Genomic DNA, 20,049 nt, shown 5'->3' on the forward strand with positions numbered 1-20,049 from the left:
ATGGGAATGGCCTGTCAGCTGCAGACCACTGTCTTCTTCTCTATGCATGCAGAGCTGAACCCACAAACTGGGAAGCCCCAAGCACTGACAAACCAAAGAAAATCCAAGAATAACTTGAATAAAATAAAGAGCAGAACAGAAACACTCCTTCAGAGGAAAAAAATGTAGGTGGCAGGAGAGCTCTCAGTGAAGTAGGAGGGATACAGAAAAAAATCTGGAGTGGATTATTTCTTTCTGCAAAGGTTCATGGCCTTGGGGAGATTACCTGCTTGTCCAAAATGACACACCTATTGCACTGGAAATTCAATTATTATTTTTGTTGAAAGTCGTAGCACAATTGGCAAAATGTTACAGAAAACTAAAGAATTTCTCCCTGATAATCAGAATATTCCTAGCCACTCCTCCATGTATCCTGGCAATTTTTTAAAATCAGATTGCAAGATAGCAGAACTATAAAATATGTGCTTGCCTGTAACTACACAGACATGCAACATCAGAGGAAGTAATTTTTTAGTTTAAAAAAATAGGAGGGGGACCTGAAAGATCAGATGCAACCTGATAGCAGATCTGTCTGCTGTCTTGAAGGAATGAGCAACAACTTATTAACTCAAAGACAGAATCTGAATGCATCAAGAAAGCAGAACAACTGCATTCCAGTTCTTACACACAATTCAGTCTTATGGAAATTCATTATTTTCTTGCTTCTCCGAGTGATTTTAAAATGATTAAACGTACAACATACAGTAGGCTTACTTTTATTCAAAAAGTTACTGTCTCAAGACATAAATACAAATCAGAAAACAGTACAGAGGACAATAGAATGTGGAGGACAACAGGTTAAGGTAAATATATAAAACATTTTTAGTTGGTTGAAAACAAAGCTGTAAGAACTGCTGTCAACAAAGAAACAATCCTTAAAGTAAGAAAAAAAATCTGTTTAAGATCATATATACACAGTCCTCTTAGCAGTTCTATTAATTGCAGTGGTGTGAAAAATAAAAATATAGGCAGTACTTTCAGACATGAGATTATTAATTTATGGAAAACAAGTTAGGCAGATCTGGTATGTTTTTGTTATCCCACAAATTATTAAAATAATTCTATTTTACCATGATCCTTTAGATAATCTATGGTTTTTGGCTACCACAGCCCAATGTTTATAACGTCTAATCTAAAAACAAGCTTGTTTAGTCTAATTGAAGAAATGTGTGTACTGCAAGCATATTAAGGCATGGAATGATCCAAATAATATACCTCATGATCTGAGAGACAGACAAAAACACACATAAGTTAATATTTCCTTTAAAGGAATTCTAGCTGCCCAAGCCTTGCAAAACAAGTTGATGTAAAAATGGCAAATGTCCATTTTCATTTTTAGACTGATCTATTTGTAAAAGGACACACATGAAGTTTAAAGCTTAGCTTCCAAAGATAATTATTTTTTTTAATGAACCTTCTATTATCCAAACTAAATTTACATACAGAGGAAATGTACTATAACCTGTTAGAAGTATATTTAACCTGGAGACTGCTTGCAAAGACAGATCAATAAAACAATATAAAATACAAATTTAAAAATCATTTTAAAAGCATGAGTATCCATGCTTTTTTTCTATTTTTAAACATCGTTAAAACTTTCAATATATTTCTGAAACCTCAATTTTAAGCTGGAATTTAAAAGTAAGAAAAACTAAACAAACTGCGCATTATAAAATCAGCACCAATTTTTTATATTTATATATATATATAATTTTATTTAAAATTTAGATCCCTATTCCCACACTCTAATAAGCTGTATAATTTTTGTTTAGAACTCTTCAGCAAACATACTACAATAAGCTTTTTAAATTTGGAGACAAAATACAGTGGCACTACTGGAAGGAGTTTCACAAGACAATTTTTAAAGGACAAGCAAACTTTCAGGGCTATTAATGGCAAGCATGGTAGTATTTTGAAATCTCCTGGCAGTTCACAACTTCTACTTCTTTCTGAAAAGACTGTTGAAACTTGTTTTTAAAAAAACATTATAAATACACTGAAATAAATTTCAGGTAAAAAAAACAAACAAACAAAAGCTAACACTCTGTTTGTAACTTTCCTTCTTTCTATCAATGTTCTGCAAACAAACTTTGCTATATGAAGATTTTCAAATAAAATTCCCAAATTCTACTGTTCTAAAATTCTGAGATGAGAACTCAATATATCAGCCATTTCAGTTCATGGATGTAAACATATCCAGTAGAGGTTGTATTATTTAGCAGACCCAAGAAAACATTAGTTTATATTTATACTGAGTCCCTCTCAAATTAGTCTCTTGATTTAATAAAATCTAAGGGAATACTTTGTGATTTGGAAATAAAACTGATATGATATATAAATAAAATATTGAATTTTGTTGAAAAAAATGTAGCTTATCCTCAAACTGTTTACTTGTCCTTTACAATTTAATTTTTAGGCAAACAAAACTGCCCCTCAATGCACTTAATCTTAGTAAGCATATCATATTCTCCTTAGAGAAAAATCTGTACAGGATTTCACTGTATCTACCACAACGCTGTATTTAAAAATTTCTTCTTCCATTTAGAAAACGACTTCACCACAGATTTAATTGCTGAATTGGTATTAAAACATGGAAACCCCAAGAACCTAAAAAAAGAAAAGACAATATAAATTACAAGAACGAACAATGGGATATGGTGCAAAGTACAACAGTATAGCATGAACTGTGTGCACATTTGGGATTGCCTGGAAGGGACCGTATTACAAGGGCTATTTGTTACAAGTAAATACCCCTGATGGATGTTTACCATTCTTCTGTTCAACAGACTTTTAACCAAGATTTTTTTAAAAATGTGAAAGAAACTATTGCCTGTTTATCAGAATTTGAAATGAAATGTTAAGCAGAAAAATAAACACATAAAATTACCTCACTACCATTTGGGGAATTTAAGATGTTTTAACAAGCATGCAGCTGCAGTGCTAGAATTAATAATTTGCTGCCATCATCTAGTTAACACTGCCAACTGCAGGTAAAAGGCAGAAAAAGCACTGTTTCCTTCCTTAAATCTGAAATGTATTGCAAGCTTGGGATAAAAATAAATGGGAAATGTATGAACATGATTCAATTGGAAAGTCTGGAAAAAATATTATCTTAAGGTCAATACCTTAGTGGAAATGTAGCCATGATGTTTCTGGAGTTATCTGCTTTAAATAGTAGCAGGTCAAAAGAATAAGAAAGAGAAAGGCAATGGGAATATTAGGATGACCGAACATTCATTTTTACTGCCAACACAATGCATGATTTCCAGACATCCTTTTTCTTTATGATTACCTCCTTATACATTTTGGAAAAAGATTATGAAAGATGTTTTCATTGTCTGAAGCATGTGGGCTAGAACATGCCCACATTTTTAATTTAGCCTTAAATCAGTGTATTGCAAACTGTGTGCTGTGACATACTAGTGTGCCTCCCGAGATTCCAAATGTGCCTTGGCACACTGAGGATGAAAAGAGGCGCCAGCAAGCTGACTTGCCTACAGGTTCTCAACACAAGGTACGGCGCCAGCACTGCTGTCGCGTATCTCCCGGGACTCCTGCCTTCCTCGTCTTCTCTCCCCACCCCTTGACCCAGCAGCGGCAGCTCAGTGTACGTTTAACTTTGCCATACAGCTGCCGCTAGCATTAGTTTATATGTGATTCCATTAGGCAGCCTCAGGGCCTTTGCTAGGTCAGTCCGCTTCAATGATATAACTTCCTCTTTCATCAGAGGTGAGCCAGCCTAGTAAAGGCCCTGAGGCTGCCTAATGGAACCGCATCTAAACTGCTAGCAGCAGCTGTGTGGGGAAGTTAAAAGCACAGTAAGCTGCCGCTAGAGAGAGGAGAGGGACAGGTGAGGAGGGAAAGAGAAGGGAGAAGGGGTACTGTTGGATAGGGGAGGAGGGAAAGGGAAGAGAGGTACTGCTGGGCATGGGGAGAGGGAGAGGTGCTCCTGGACAGTAGGGAGGGAAAGGGAAAGAAGAAGAGGTGCTGCTGGACCTAGTAGAAGGGGAGGGAAAGGAAAGGTGTTGCACACTGGAGGGGGAGCTCATATTAGTTGTGAATGGGTTTGGGGGAGGGAAGGAAAGAAAATTGTTACAGGAGGAATGAGAGTGATGAGAGAGGGAGAAATGGACATGGGATGGATGAGAGGGAGAAATGATGCATGGGGAGAGAGCATGTTGGGTTGGGAGGATGTCACTCGAGGGAAGAGGCAAGGAGAAAGAGAGAGAAAGTGTGGAGGCAGAAAGTGGTGGACTCATGGAAAAGGTAAGATGGATGGGTAGGACAGAAAGGATGGAAGGAGAAATATCACACTTGGAGGAAGGGGGAGAGGGCAGAGAGTAAAAAGTTGGACTCATGGAGAGAAGTTGGTTGGGGGAGGGAAGGAGGACTGGAGAAGCAGCATGCAGGAGGAAGAGAGAAAGAAATGTTGGACTGGTGGAAAGGATGCAGAAATGTTGGACTGGGAAGGGGGCCAGAAAGGAGGAAGGGAGAGAAAAATGTTACACTGGGGGAGAAGAGAGATGGCTAAATGAAAGGAAAGATACCAGACCACAGAATGGAAGGGAAAGCACAGTTACTTACCGTAACAGGTGTTATCCAGGGACAGCAGGCAGATATTCTTAACACATGGGTGACGTCACCGACGGAGCCCTCGGTACGGACCTTTTAACTAGAAGTTTCTAGTTGGCCGCACCGCGCGTGCGCGAGTGCCTTCCCGCCCGACGGAGGAGTGCGTGGTCCCCAGTTAGGATAAGCCAGCTAAGAAGCCAACCCGGGGAGGTGGGTGGGACTTAAGAATATCTGCCTGCTGTCCCTGGATAACACCTGTTACGGTAAGTAACTGTGCTTTATCCCAGGACAAGCAGGCAGCATATTCTTAACACATGGGTGACCTCCAAGCTAACAAAGAGGGAGGAGGGATGGTTGGCCATTAGGAAAATAAATTTTGTAACACAGATTGGCCGAAGTGTCCATCCCGTCTGGAGAACGCATCCAGACAGTAGTGAGTAGTGAACGTGTGAACTGAGGACCAAGTGGCCGCCTTGCAGATTTCCTCGATGGGCGTGGAACGGAGGAAAGCCACAGAAGCAGCCATAGCTCGGACTCTGTGGGCCGTGACAGATCCTTCCAGAGAGAGACCGGCCCGAGCATAACAGAAGGCAATACAGGCAGCAAGCCAATTTGAAAGTGTCCGTTTGGAGACAGGACGGCCCAAACGGTTGGGATCGAAAGACAAAAAGAGCTGAGGGGATGTTCGGTGAGCTCTGGTACGATCAAGGTAGTAAGCAAGGGCACGCTTACAATCCAGCGTGTGCAACGCCTGTTCTCCAGGATGCGAGTGAGGCTTAGGGAAGAAGACGGGAAGCACAATGGACTGGTTGAGGTGAAAAGCTGAGACCACCTTGGGAAGGAATTTAGGGTGGGTACGCAGAACAACCTTGTCATGGTGAAAAACAGTGAACGGTGGGTCGGCAACCAGTGCATGCAGTTCGCTAACCCTCCTGGCAGAGGTGATGGCAATTAGGAAAAGCACCTTCCAGGTAAGAAGCCTGAATGAAGCTGTGGCAAGAGGCTCAAACGGAGGTTTCATGAGAGCAGAGAGAACCACATTCAGGTCCCAGACGACGGGAGGAGGCTTGAGAGGCGGTTTGATGTTGAAGAGCCCTCTCATAAATCTTGAAACCAGAGGATGAGCCGTGAGGGGTTTTCCGAGAATAGGCTCGTGAAACGCAGTGATGGCACTGAGGTGGACTCTGATGGAGGTGGTTTTGAGGCCAGCGTTGGACAGCGAGAGCAAATATTCCAAGACAGGTTCCACCGCCAAAGAGGTGGGTTCTTGCTGATGCCGGAGACACCACGAGGAGAATCTGGTCCACTTCTGATGGTAACATTGGAGAGTGGCCGGTTTCCTGGAGGCGTCCAAAATGAGGCGGACCGGTTGAGATAGATTCTCCGGAGAGGTCAGCCCGAGAGAAACCAAGCTGTCAGGTGGAGGGAAGACAGGTTGGGATGTAGTAGAGACTGATTCTGCTGTGTAAGTAGAGTAGGAAACACAGGAAGAGGAATGGGCTCCCTGGAGCTGAGTTGAAGCAGAAGGGAGAACCAGTGTTGACGAGGCCACCGAGGGGCGATGAGGATCATGGTGGCATTGTCCTTGCGGAGTTTGGACAAGGTCCGCAACATCAAAGGAAGTGGAGGGAAGGCATAGAGGAACCGATCCCTCCAGTTGAGCAGGAATGCATCCGGGGCCAGACGGTGAGGAGAGAAGAGTCTGGAACAGAATTGGGGCAGCTGATGGTTGTGAGGTGCTGCAAAGAGGTCCACCTGCGGAGTGCCCCATCGAGCAAAGATGGAGAGTAGAGTCGGAGGGTCCAACGTCCACTCGTGAGGTTGAAGGATGCGGCTGAGATTGTCGGCCAGAGAGTTCTGTTCGCCCTGGATATAGACCGCCCTGAGAAAGAGATTGCGGTCCGTGGCCCAGGTCCAGATGCGCAGAGCCTCCAGACAAAGGGGGCGAGATCCGGTGCCGCCTTGCTTGTTTATGTAGTACATGGCGACTTGATTGTCTGTGCATAGGAGGAGGACTTGAGGACAGAGAAGATGTTGGAAAGCCTTGAGGGCGTAGAACATGGCTCTGAGTTCCAGGAAATTGATGTGATGACGACGCTCCTGTGGGGTCCAAAGTCCCTGGGTGCGTAGATCTCCCAGGTGAGCTCCCCACGCGTAGGGGGACGCATCTGTGGTGATGATCATAGAGTGGGGGGGCAGATGGAAAAGAAGACCCCTGGAAAGATTTGAGGAGTTCAACCACCATTGGAGAGATTGCTGAAGAGATGATGTCACAGAGGTGGGATGAGAAAGAAGATCCGTAGTCTGTGACCACTGGTTGGCGAGCGTCCACTGAGGTGTACGAAGGTGGAGACGAGCCAGAGGAAGGACATGCACTGTCGAGGCCATGTGACCCAGGAGGACCATCATCTGTCGAGCAGGAATGGAGGGATGCATGAGTACCTGACGGCAGAGATGGAGCAGGGTCTGCTTGCGATCGGAGGGGAGAAAAGCCCTCATTAGCGTGGTGTCCAGAACTGCTCCAATGAATTGAAGTCGCTGGGTGGGAAGCAGATGCGACTTGGGGTAGTTGATCTCGAACCCCAGGAGGTGGAGGAGAGAGATGGTGTGATGAGTAGCCTGTAGCACAAGTGGAGACGTAGGTGCTTTCACCAACCAATCGTCCAAATAGGGGAACACCTGGAGGTTGTGAGACCTGAGGAAGGCCGCTACCACTATAAGGCACTTGGTGAAGACCCTGGGTGAGGAGGCGAGGCCGAACGGTAGCACCTTGTACTGATAGTGGTGGTGCAGTACCTGGAACCGCAGGTAGCGGCGAGAATGTTGATTGATGGAGATGTGAGTGTAGGCCTCTTTGAGGTCCAGGGAACATAGCCAGTCGTGTTGAGAAAGAAGAGGGTAGAGCGTGGCAAGGGAGAGCATTCTGAACTTCTCCTTGACCAGACACTTGTTGAGGTCCCTGAGATCGAGAATGGGACGGAGGTCTCCCGTCTTTTTGGGTACCAGGAAGTAGCGGGAGTAGAATCCCTGCCCCCTTTGATCTGGAGGTACTTCTTCGATGGCATTGAGAAGGAGGAGGGATTGAACCTCCCTCAGGAGGAGGGGGGTTTGAGATGAGTTTGAAGCAGACTCTACGGGAAGGTTGTCCGGAGGCAGAGTCTGGAAGTTGAGAGAGTAGCCGTGGCGGATGATGTTGAGGACCCACTGGTCCGACGTGATGACTTCCCAACGGCTTGAGAAAATGGTGAGACGACCCCCGATAGGCTGTGGAAGAGGCAGCGAGGGTGGATGACTGGCTATGCCCTGGAGAGAAGAGTCAAAAGGGCTGAGATTGTTTAGCAGGCTGAGGAGGCTTGGAGGGTTGAGTGGCCTGAGACCGAGCCTGGGCATGGTGCTGCTGTTGACGGGGTCGCCGAGATTGTTGGGGAGGCGGATTGAGTGGCCTGGCTGAGAACCTCCGCTGGTAAGATGATTGAGGCCGATAGGGTCGAGCAGGCGGAGCCTTCTTTTTCGGCTTGATCAGGGTGTCCCACCTGGTCTCATGGGCAGAGAGTTTCTGAGTGGTGGAATCCAGTGACTCTCCAAAAAGCTCATCCCCGAGACAGGGGGCGTTGGCCAGGCGGTCCTGGTGGTTGATGTCCAGGTCGGAGACTCTGAGCCAGGCCAAGCGACGCATGGCTACAGCCATGGCAGAGGCCCGAGAGGTGAGCTCGAAGGAGTCGTATATCGAGCGGACCATATACTTGCGCATTTGGAGAAGGCCAGATATGTGCTGCTGGAATAGCGGGACCTTGCGCTCAGGTAGGTACTTCTGGAGGGCAGACAGCTGTTGGACCAAGTGTTTGAGATAAAAGGAAAAATGGAAGGAATAGTTGTTTGCCCTGTTGGCAAGCATGGCATTTTGGTAAAGTCTCTTGCCAAACTTGACAATGGTCTTACCTTCTCTGCCAGGAGGGGTAGAGGCATAGACACTGGAGCCCTGAGTCTTTTTTAAGGTGGATTCCACCAGAAGGGACTCATGGGGCAATTGAGATTTGTCGAATCCTGGAATAGGGATGACACGGTAAAGGTTGTCCAGTTTACGGGGAGCTCCCGGTACCGTGAGGGGATTTTCCAAGTTTTTGTAGAATGTCTCCCGTAAGATGTCATGTACGGGAAGCTTGAGGAACTCTTTAGGAGGTTGCTCAAAGTCTAAGGCTTCTAAAAAGGCTTGGGACTTTTTGGAGTCAGATTCAAGGGGAAGTGACAGAGCAGCAGACATTTCCCTCAGAAATTTAGAAAAAGAGGATTGCTCAGGTTTAGAGGTGGCATCAGGTGCCGATGGTTCCTCATCAGATGAGGAGGGATCCTCCTCGGTACCGAGAGGAGTCTCCTCCCATAAATCAGGATCCCTGACCTCTGGTGCGTGTCGGGACACCGGGGTGGAGGGTGCGGTGTGGCGAGTCTTGGACAAAGATTTACCAGAGCGCACCGAAACGGTACCAGGGGAGGACGATCGGCGTCGTTCTCGGTCCCGAGAAGAGTGCCGTACCGCCTGGTGCCGAGTAGGATCCACTGTGGGTTGAGAATGAACCACAGGATCATCAGGAAGTTGTTGGGCCGAAAGGATCGGCATCGAGGTGTTTACCGGTACCGAAGGAGTGGACACCGGGGGCTCGGTGCGGGGCTCGGGCCGGTCTGGTACCGGAAGGAGCGGTGCCAGGATAGAGGGTAGCAGTTGTTCAAGCTGTTTCTTCAACTGCTCCTGAAGCTGAGTTTGTAGAATGGCCGAAATACGGTCATCTAGGGGTGGCATCGGAACCGCTTTCTTTTTCTTCGGTTCCTTGGATGCCGCTCCACGCCCCGGCGATGAGGAGGCCGATGACGAGGCACTCACCGTTATCGGGGCGGAGCGTTTACGGGACCGGTGCGATGCCGGTATGGACGGTGTCGTCACCGTAGCTGGAGGGCGCTCGAGGGAAGAGGAAGGCTTCTTAGCCGGCTTACCTGGCGCCAGTGGCGCCGATGCGGGATCGGTCGGTGTCGAGCTTGACGGTGCCGATTTCTGCGGTACCGCCGTTGAAGGTGATGAATCCATCGCCGACTCGGAGCCGAAGAGCAGGGTTTGCTGGATTCTTCGGTTTTTAAGAGTACGTTTTTGTAAAGTGGCACAGCGGGTGCAGGAATCTGCCCGATGCTCCGGACCCAGGCACTGCAAACACCAATTGTGTGGGTCAGAAACGGAGATCGGGCGTGCACACCGCTGGCACTTCTTAAAACCGACCTGCGGGGGCATGAAGGGGAAGATAGCCTCCGCAAAATCGAAGTCCGAGGCCTGTATAATGGCAACAGGCCCCGCCGGGGCAAAAACGAAAGAAACAAGAAAAATCAAAGTTTTTTTTTTTTTTTTTTTTGCAATTCAAAGAAAAAGGAAACCCGAAGGTAGAGGAAGAAAAATTTAGAACAAAAGCGCGAGCGGGAAGGCAAAAAGTGATTTCAACGGCCGTTGAAAAAATACACGCGTCTTCTTCGCTCCGCGGAAACGAAGAAACTGGGGACCACGCACTCCTCCGTCGGGCGGGAAGGCACTCGCGCACGCGCGGTGCGGCCAACTAGAAACTTCTAGTTAAAAGGTCCGTACCGAGGGCTCCGTCGGTGACGTCACCCATGTGTTAAGAATATGCTGCCTGCTTGTCCTGGGATAAGGTTTTTTTTATATATGACATTTTTTGGTAAAACCGCCTAATTATACAAGGGCAGTTAAGAAACCTTTTAAATAAATAAATGGCTACTGAATACTTTTGATTTGACATGTCAACTTGTAAAATGCATAGTTATACTGCTCAAAAAGCAGAGTTACTAACCGTAACAGGTGTTATCCAAGGACAGTAGGCAGATATTCTCACACATGGGTGCCGTCACCGACGGAACCCCAGTACGGACCCTTGAAAAGTGAATCGTAATTTAAAGTTTTTGAAAGTTTGCGATCAGCCCGTACCACGCATGTGCGAGTGCTTTCACACCAGACATAGACGCGCAATCCCTCAGTTAAGATAAGCCAACTAAGAAGCCAACCAGAGGAAGTGGGAGGGTTATGAGAATATCTGCCTTCTGTCCCTGGATATGGTAAGTGTGCTTTATCCCATTGCAATCAGGCAGCATATTCTCACACAAGCTAACTAGATTGTGATGGTGGGAGTGTTTGCATTCAAGTAAATAAATTTTGTAATACTGACTGGCCAATGTGCCCATCCCGTCTGGAGAAAGACTCCAGACAATAATGCGAGGTGAATGTATGAACTGAGGACCAGGTGGCAGCTTTACAGATTTCCTCAATAGGAGTAGATCTAAGGAAAGCTACAAAAACTGCCATAGCGAGGTGCAGTCCAGTGTGAGCATAGCAGAACGATATACAGGCAGCTACCCATTTGGAAATTGTTCTCTTGGAAACAGGATGCCCCAACTTGTTGGGATCAAAAAAGATGAAAAGTTGGGGAGATGTTCTATGTGGTTTTGTCCAGTCAATGTAATAAGCCAAAGCAAGTTTACAGTCCAGAGTGTGCAGCGCAGTTTCTCCAGCATGAGAATGAGGCTTAGGGAAAAAAACTGGGAAAACAATTGACTGATTGAGATGAAACTCCGTGACAACTTTTGGAAGAAACTTTGGAAGCGTGCGTAGAATTACTTTATCATAGTGGAAAACTGTGAAAGGTAGATCTGCCACCAACGCTTATAACTCACTGACCCTCCTGGCAGAAGTGAGCAAGATAAGAAAAACAACTTTCCAGGTAAGAAACTTAAGATGAGCTGAGGCCATTGGTTCGAATGGTGGCTTCATCAACCTGGAAAGAACCACATTAAGGTCCCAGCCTACAGGAGGAGGTTTGAGAGGTGGTTTCACATTGAAAAATCCTTTCATGAATCTGGAGATCAAAGGAGGCTTTCTCTTGACTGGCATGTGAAAAGCTGTAATAGTAATGAGATGGACTCTGATAGATGTAGATTTGAGCCCAGAGTCAGACAGATAAAGATAATCCAACACGAAGTCCACTGACAAGGAAGTAGGATCGTGATGATGAAGAAGACACCAGGAAGAAAACCGAGTCCACTTTTGTTGATTCCATTGTTGAGTGGCTGGTTTCCTGAAGGCATCAATGATATTACGTACAGGTTGAGAGAGATGTAACTGAGATGGATTCAGCCCGAGAGAAACCATAATCTTAATTACACATTCTGGCGGAATTCGTTATGTCATATTTTTAAGATGGAAAGAGCAATAGCATTGCAAAAAGGGAATTATAATAACTTTGCAAAGATTTGGGGGCCAATGGAAAAATATTGTAATGAATAGGCATCACTTTTTTTCTTCCTTTTTTAAATTTATTATATGCACACTCAGGGGGGATGGAGGATTTTGGGAGGAAATTTTTATAAATATGTTCAGAATAATAGTATAATGTATTTTATATAGAATATTTGATGAAGGGTGGGTGGGTAGAGTTTTATCATTATGGTCTATTAGATCTTATGTGTTAGTTTTTATAGTGCTATTTTGGATTCAATTTATGATATATTTTTGTGCACTTGTTGTTGATTGAAAAATGAATTAAGAATTAATAAAAAAAAGAAACCAAGCTTTCAGGTGTAATGAGTGCAGGTTGAGATGTAGACGAGATCCTGATGCTGAATAAGCAGAGTAGGAAAAATTTGCAGAGGTATTGGCTCCCTAGAGCTGAGTTAAAGTAGAAGGGAGAACCAATGCTGCCTGGGCCACCGAGGAGCAATGAGAATCATGGTGGCTGACTCTCGTTTGAGTTTGAACAGAGTCTTTAGTATGAAAGGAGTGGGTGGAAATGCGAAGAGAAACATGTTCGTCCAGTCCACAAGAAAGGCATCTGCTTCCAAATGGTAAGGAGAGTATAGTCTGGAGCAGAACTGGGGCAGCTTGTGATTGTGGGGAGCTGCAAATAACTCCACTTGTGGAGTGCCCCCATTGAGCAAAGATTGGATGAAGAGCTGCAGAGTTGAGAGTCCATTCGTGAGATTGAAGAATTCTGCTGGGGTTGTCTGCTAGGGAATTCTCCCCTTGAATGTAGACAGCCTTTTAAAAAAAGATTGCGAGCTGTCGCCCAAAGCCAGATTTTCTGTACTTCCTGGCATAGAAGGAGAGAGCCCGTTACCTCCTTGCTTGTTTATGTAGTACATTGCTATTTGGTTGTCTGTGTGAAGGAGGAGGACTTGAGGACACAGAAGATGTTGAAAAGCCTTGAGGGCATAATACATCGCTCTGAACTCTAGGAAATTGATGTGAAATTTCTATTCTCTGGTGGACCAATGACCCTGGGTTTGAAGGCTGTCTATATGTGCTCCCCAAGCATAGGGAGATGCATCCGTCGTGATCACCTTGAGATGAGGAGGCAAGTGGAACAGGAGACCTCCGGGGTAGATTGGAGGAGGTCATACACCATTGAAGCGACTGCAGAAGAGATGATGTGACAGAAATATACTGTAATAGCCGATCTGTCGCTTGCGACCATTGGGAAGCAAGAGTCCACCGAGGAGTGTGGAGATGTAGTCTTGCTAGTGGAGTCACATACACTGTGGAAGCCATATGGCTTAGGAGACCCATCATGCATCTCGCAGAGATGGTCTGAACAAAGAACATCTGTTGACAGAGGGTGAAGAGAGCATGGAGCCGATCTGGAAGGAGAAATACTCTCATGAAAATCGTAACTAGTATAGCCCCAATGAACTGAAAGCGTTGAGACTGAATGAGATTGGATTTGGGGAAATTGACTTTGAATCCCAAAGCTTGAAGAAAGGCAATAGTTTGAGATGATGCCAAACCCATGCCCTGAGTTGAAGGAGCTTTAATCAATCAGTTGTCCAGGTAAGGAAAGACTTGAAGACCATGGGATTGGAGAGATGTGGTCACTACAATCAGGCACTTCGTGAAGACTCTGGGAGAAGATGCCAGGCTGAATGGAAGGACTTTGTACTAATAGTGATGCTGATTTACTTGGAAGCGGAGAGATTTTCAGGAAGCTCGATGAATTGGAATATGAGTATAGGCTTCCTTGAGATCCAGAGAGCATAGCCAGTCATCCTGATCCAGCAGAGGATAAAGGAGGGTGAGGGAGAGCATTCGGAATTTCTCCTTGACGAGAAATTTGTTGAGATCTCTGAGATCCAGAATGGGTCGCAGTCCTCACGTCTTTTTGGGAATCAAGAAGTAATGGGAGTAGAATTTGTTGAGAGAGAGGAACTTCTTCGATGGCATTTAGGAGGAAGAGGGATTGAATCTCCTGAAGGAGAAGAGAGGATCCGAAATAGACTCTCTTGGAGGATGATCCGAAGGAAGGGTATGAAAATGTCGAATGATGTCTAGAACCCAGAGATCTGTGGTGATGAGCTCCCAACGACTGATGTAATGTTGAAGTCATCCTTCGATCAGCTGTGCGAGAAGTTGGAGAATAGGAACAGTGGCTATGTTGCTGAAGTACATGTCAAAAAGGCTGTGTAGGTTTTTGCTGAACCTGCTGCTGTTTAGGATGTTGATGTGGTTGTTGCTTCTGTTTCCTAGGCTGAGAAGGAGCAGGAGGAGCAGGTTTAGCAGTATACCTGCGTTGATAAGATGAAGCAGGCTGGAAAGCTCTAGGAAGTGGAGGCTTCTTTTTCGGCTTGATCAATGTGTCTCAACAGGTCTCATGGGCAGAAAGCTTCTGAGTGGTCGTGTCCATAGATGGGCCAAACAGCTCATCCCCTAGGTAGGGCGCATTGGCAAACTGATCTTGATGAGTAACATCAAGCTCAGAAACACGAAGCCATGCCAATCTTTTCATAGCCACCGACAACATGGCTGCTGCACGTGACGTGAGCTCAAAGGTGACGTACTTAGTGCGGACCATATATTTCTGCAGTTGGAAAGCTGAAGCAATAAGTTGTTGAAATGCTGAAGATTTTTTTATCAGGTGTTTTAAATAAAACAAAAAATAAAACTTATAATTTCCAACTCGGCTGGCTAACATGGCATTCTGATATAGGCATTTGGCAAATTTCTCCATCACCCTACTTCTCTGCCAGGAGGGACAGAGGCATAGACACTAGCTCCTGTAGATTTCTTTAAAGTGGATTCCATCACCGAAGATTCATGAAGGAGTTGAAGTTTTGTAAAGCCTGGGAGTGGAACCCTCTATATAGGGAGTCCAACTTTTTAGGAACCACTGGAACAGAGAAAGGTGTTTCCAAATTCTTATAGAAAGTCTCTCTTAAGATGTCATGTAGCAAATGTTTTAGCAGATCTTTAGGTGGCTGGTCATAATCTAAGGCCTCCAGGAACTGCTTAGAATATTTAGAGTCCGCTTCCAGAGGGATGAAAAGCTCTTCAGACATTTGGTGAAGGAACTTGGAAAAAGAGGACCTCTCCAAAGTAGGCCCTTGTGGAGAACGTTGAGGTGAGGCTGAAGCTGAAGAATTCTCATCCTCAGAAGAGAGTGGTTCCTGTTCCTGCTCTGAGTCCCCAAACAAATCTGAATCATGAATGAAAAGGGGACGGTGTCGAAGACCTGGTGTCAAAGCCTCTAGATATTTGGTCTTGCTAGCGGCCTTTCGGGACCGCACTGGAGTTGCCTACCTGGATGTTTGTGTTGAGGACGACTGATGCCGTGGAAAGGGATCAATTGACTCCCATGTCGATGGTCTCTGTACCGGTGGAGCATCAATTAGAGGTGTGGTCAGTGTTGCTATCTGCTCAGACTGAACTGTCACCTAAAGGAGTCAGTGTTGACCTGGCCTGGAAAATCGGCACCAACGTGGCCATAAGTTGGGCTGGCACCAGCATTTGAAAATGCTCACCCAATTTCTCCCTAAGCAAATTATCAATTTTTTGCTTAATAAAGAGCACCGGTATCGCTGGCTTTTTTGCTGATACCTCTAGATTGGTGCAGCACTCCAATCCAGTGATGAGGAAGCTGATGTCGAGACACTCACCGAGATCAGGACCGGGTGCTTATGGGACTTTTTCGAGGTCGGAATGACTCGACTTAATGCCATCTTGACCTGAGTCCCAGATAGGGTAGGAGAAGGCTTACCCACAGGAGGTTGTGACACCAGAGATGTTTCTGCCGGTGTCAATGTACACGGTGTCGTTTTGGTTGACACCGTTGATGTCGGTAGTGATGTTGGCTCCCCCTCCATAGCGACACCGAACAGTAGCTTCTGTGGAAGAAGGCAGTTTTTCAAAGTCCTCTTCTGAAAAGAAGAATACAGTGGAACCTCGGTTTGCGAGTAACCCGGTTTGCAAGTGTTTTGCAAGACGAGAAAAAACACTCAGCAAACTTTTGCCTTGCAAACCGAGCATGTTCCGATATACGAGCACCTCCCTCCCGCTCTAACCGGCATTGCACCCCCCCCCCCGCGAACACCGCATCGCACCCCTGTGCTGAAAGCGGCATCCGCCCGCCCTTCCTCTCAAACACGCTCCTTACCCCTTCTGCTGGTTGTGAGAGTGAAAGCAAGCTCCCGCCTCTTGCCTGCGCCAGGCCTTGAGCATCTGCGCATGCTCAAGGCCTTCTGGCTCTCGTTCTCTCGAATCAAAGCGAGTTTCCATTCATTCCTAAGGGGAAACTCACTTTGATATACGAGTAACTTGATTTACGAGCATGGTTCTGGAACGAATTATGCTCGTAAACCAAGGTTCTACTGTACTGGGTACAGGTTTCTGAGCCTGCTCTGGCCCCAAACACTGGAGACACCAGCGATGTGGGTCAGTCACAAAGATGGGTCGAGCACAGCGACTGCACTTCTTAAATCCCGTCTGTGGGTGTAACATCGACAGGAAGACTACCTCGGCAAAATTGACGTAGGAGGCCAAGATGGTACAACAGGCCCCACCGGGCTGAACCGAACCCGAGAGGGAGAGAGAAAAGGAGATTTTTTCTTTAACTGAAGGTAAACTAACGGCCTCTTTTACTAAGCCGCACAGCAAAAGCCCCGAAGCCTTTTAAATCTCTATGGGCTTTGGGGCCGTTAGCACAGCACAGCTTTGAAAAAGAGGCAGTAAATGAAATAAAAATATCCCAAAAATGACTGAAAAATCACTGACGCAAGAGCGGGAAGGCAAAAAAGTTTTCAACGGCCGTTGAAATGTGTCTTCTTAGCTCTGCGGAAACTAAGAAACTGCGCGCCTACGTGGGGCAGGAAGCCACTTGCACGCGATGATTGCAAACTTTCTAAAACTTAAAGTTGCGATTCACTTTTCAAGTGTCCATACCGGGACTCCGTCGGTGACGTCACCCATGTGTGAGAATATGCTGCCTGCTTGTCCAGGGATAAACATAGATACTTTCATGGATGATATAACACCTCCTAGAGAAGCATGATAACATTAAATGTGCTGCAATTGTAGAATATTTTTATCTCAGGGATCTGTGGTTTTCTAGACACAGTGATATACTCAAGCCGAATGCAGTACTGTGATAAAGGCTCCTTCTTGTTTATTTGCAAAAACAAACCTATTTGGAGACACTGCCCCACATGGGAACAATACTTAGATTCTCACAGAAACTTGTATCTGTCTACACCAGCAGTTACAAACTAGAGAAAATAGCTAGACAAACTAGACAATAGCTAGAAAACAGAACTCTTTCCTGGAATCTTCTCTAACAGGCTGAGCATCTAGCAGTAACATTCTTGCTACACACATATTGGATGAAACTGTACATGAATTGTAAAAAAAAATTTGCCTACTTCAAGATATTAGAGCTAAACTTTCCAATGGACATGGTATTTAAGCATGCTGCAACTATAACAATTTAGCTTCTGGAATGTTTCTTCCTCTTGAAAGATCGTAACATTTTAGTTTTGGGTATAGACTGCTTTTGTTTTTCATTTTTAATAGAATATACTTCAAATGTGAATTTTATCTAAGATACAGGATGGGTAAAAAGAAAATCATAGTTCTAATAAAATGGACATATAACATTTTCCACATAGAGATTTTCCTTCAGTTTTATGTCAGTAAACCTAGAGCAATTTTTGTAACATTTTTATGATCTTTTTCTCTTTATGACATGCTTTTTTCCTTCATTACTTTTTAAAATTTGATGTTCATTTCTTTAGTAAAAGATGAAATTCTTTGCTTTAGGAATCTACATATAACTGACCCGTTTTTATCATGTTCTTTTTTATACTTTATATTTCACTTTTATTTTTCTATTAAAACAAAAGGTAAATTCTTAAAACCAAGCTTACCGATTCATCCATTATTGAAGCAGGATCAAAGAAATCTGGTTTCAGTTCTGTTCTCTCTCTTCTGTTTTTTGATGGTGGCTAAAAAGAAGACATATCATGCTGTTCTTCATATATTATTATTAAAGTTTCAAACATCCACAGCAAATGTGCTGCCACTAGGCCTAGAGTTAATGTACTGAGCCGTCAAGATCCATAGGAACAAGTCAACACCCAATGAATGTAATATTTCACATTCTCCAGACTTAGAGGAAAGTATTATGTATTTAGTTAAAAGTATTTATTACCCGCTCAAGCCACTGTCTAGGCAGAATACAAGAAAACATATATAAAATATATACATTAACTTATTTAATATAGCAATATAAAAACAATCAAAAACTTTCAATAAAAACAAATTACACTGTACTAAACATGATAGCAGTTTTTAACATAAGCCAGCACACTGAATGCTCTGTGCTGCCCCTGCCGCTCAAGAGTTCCTATGAGTGTCGAGAGCAGCGCAGAGCATTCAGCGTGCTGGCCTGTGCTAAAAACCGCTTTTGTGGTTTTGTAAAAGGGTGTGTGTGTAAATGCTGCTGCATCTCAGGAACAATGGTAGTGTAACGTGGCTTCGAGACAGATAAAAATTAGGAATTAGGCAGGACATAAGCCAAGATATAAAAGCAGACAAAAGCATATACAACTGTGAAGTAGTGGGAAAAGTAAACATTGTTTAACAAACAAATTTATCTTAGAAGTGCAAAAATGATCTTGCTACTCACTATACAAAAAAGAAAGATGAAATTTGGTTTTCCCTGCTAATTGACACCTGGTAGATCAGTTTAGACAGGTTGTGCTCCAGATCAGCACATGGGAAGCAGGGAACACCAATTTTTAGTTACATCGTCACCAGTATGTAGGCCATCCAGGCACAGGTTGACAAATCTGTAGTGAGAACTTTCTGATGAGTGTGGAATAACAATCCTCTGGAAAGATTGTAAGAGAGCATCCACCACTGCAATGATTGTCAAAGACATGACTGTAATATGCTGCGAAAGTGTATCAAGAGCCTGCGACCACTGAGTAGCCAGAGACCACTGAGGGATCCGGAGGCTGAGCCTGGCGAAAGGAGTCACATGGACTGTAGATGCCATTTGTCTCAGAACCATCATGCGCATTGCTGAGAGCGACTGAAGCTGAATAACCTGTTGACAGAGTTGGATAAGGGTGTCCTGAAGCTCTTGAGGTATATTGTGGAGCAGAGCTCCTAGAAACTGGAGCTTCTGAGATGGCTGAAGTTGTGATTTGGAGAAGTTGATCTCGAACCCCAAATTCTGAAGAAACAGTATGGTCAGATATGTTGTTAAGAGCACACCTTGAGAGGAAAGATTCTTGATGAGCCAGTCCAACTGTGAAAGAAAATAATTTTTCTGAATCACAAGTGCTCACCCCTTGCCAGGAAGAAGCGTTAAGCAGTCAATCAGTTAGATGGGTAAGACAATCAGGCCCTTGATACTGTGAAAAGGGAAGCAAGGCCGAGCAATAGAAGTGTTTAATGGTAATGATACTACACAAACAGAAACTCCATGAGATCGAGAGAGCATAAGCAGGTGTTTCCATCAAAAAGGGAAAAAAAAGTTATGCCAGGTAACATGTGTAACATTGTTGGTGGACTAACAATTGATGTCCAATTAAAAGAATAGGGGAAAAACATCCTAAAAAGGATGTAGTGGCCTCCTCCTCCTCTACAGCTACTCCCAAACCTCCAGCATGTGAAAAACAGGAGAAGGGATGTAGGAGAAAAAACTTGGGGGTAATGGGTGCCTGTTCAAAAGAACTAACAATGATGGTACAGTGGAAAGCACATGTGAAGAAAAACACCCGGTTGATCCTGCATTGCATAAAAAGCAGAGGAAGGGTCTGAAGTGGTGGGAAAAATAACTTACACACTCTACACCCTTGTTAGGTTCCACCAGTATGACAGAATGGTAACAAAGCAACAGGAAAAAGAGCCACCTTACAGGCTCGATACCCCATGGTAGAATCCTGAAGTCATCATAGTGAGTGATGAATGATAAAGGTGTGCCAAAGAAGTTGTTCTGTCGAAGGAAACATGCACTCCTAGGACTCAACATGAGAATCCGGACCAAGGCACGAGAAGCACCAATCATGGGATCAATGGATTGGGTTGTTTCTCTTTTTTTTTTTGCTAGTCATCTCATGCCTGCT

General features: G+C 44.7%; 1 protein-coding gene across 1 annotated transcript in view; it reads right to left on the minus strand.

The window, feature by feature from the left end:
- Positions 1–739: 739 nt before the first annotated feature.
- The window catches only part of STAG2 (stromal antigen 2), a 613,131-nt gene continuing 593,821 nt past the window's right edge, over positions 740–20,049 (minus strand). The window contains 2 exon segments of the mRNA XM_033944545.1: positions 740–2,646; positions 17,842–17,919. Of these exon segments, the coding sequence (XP_033800436.1) occupies positions 2,623–2,646; positions 17,842–17,919 (102 nt within the window). The 3' untranslated portion in view covers positions 740–2,622.

The sequence above is a fragment of the Geotrypetes seraphini genome, chromosome 5 (assembly GCF_902459505.1).
Source record: "Geotrypetes seraphini chromosome 5, aGeoSer1.1, whole genome shotgun sequence".
Taxonomy (NCBI): domain Eukaryota; kingdom Metazoa; phylum Chordata; class Amphibia; order Gymnophiona; family Dermophiidae; genus Geotrypetes; species Geotrypetes seraphini.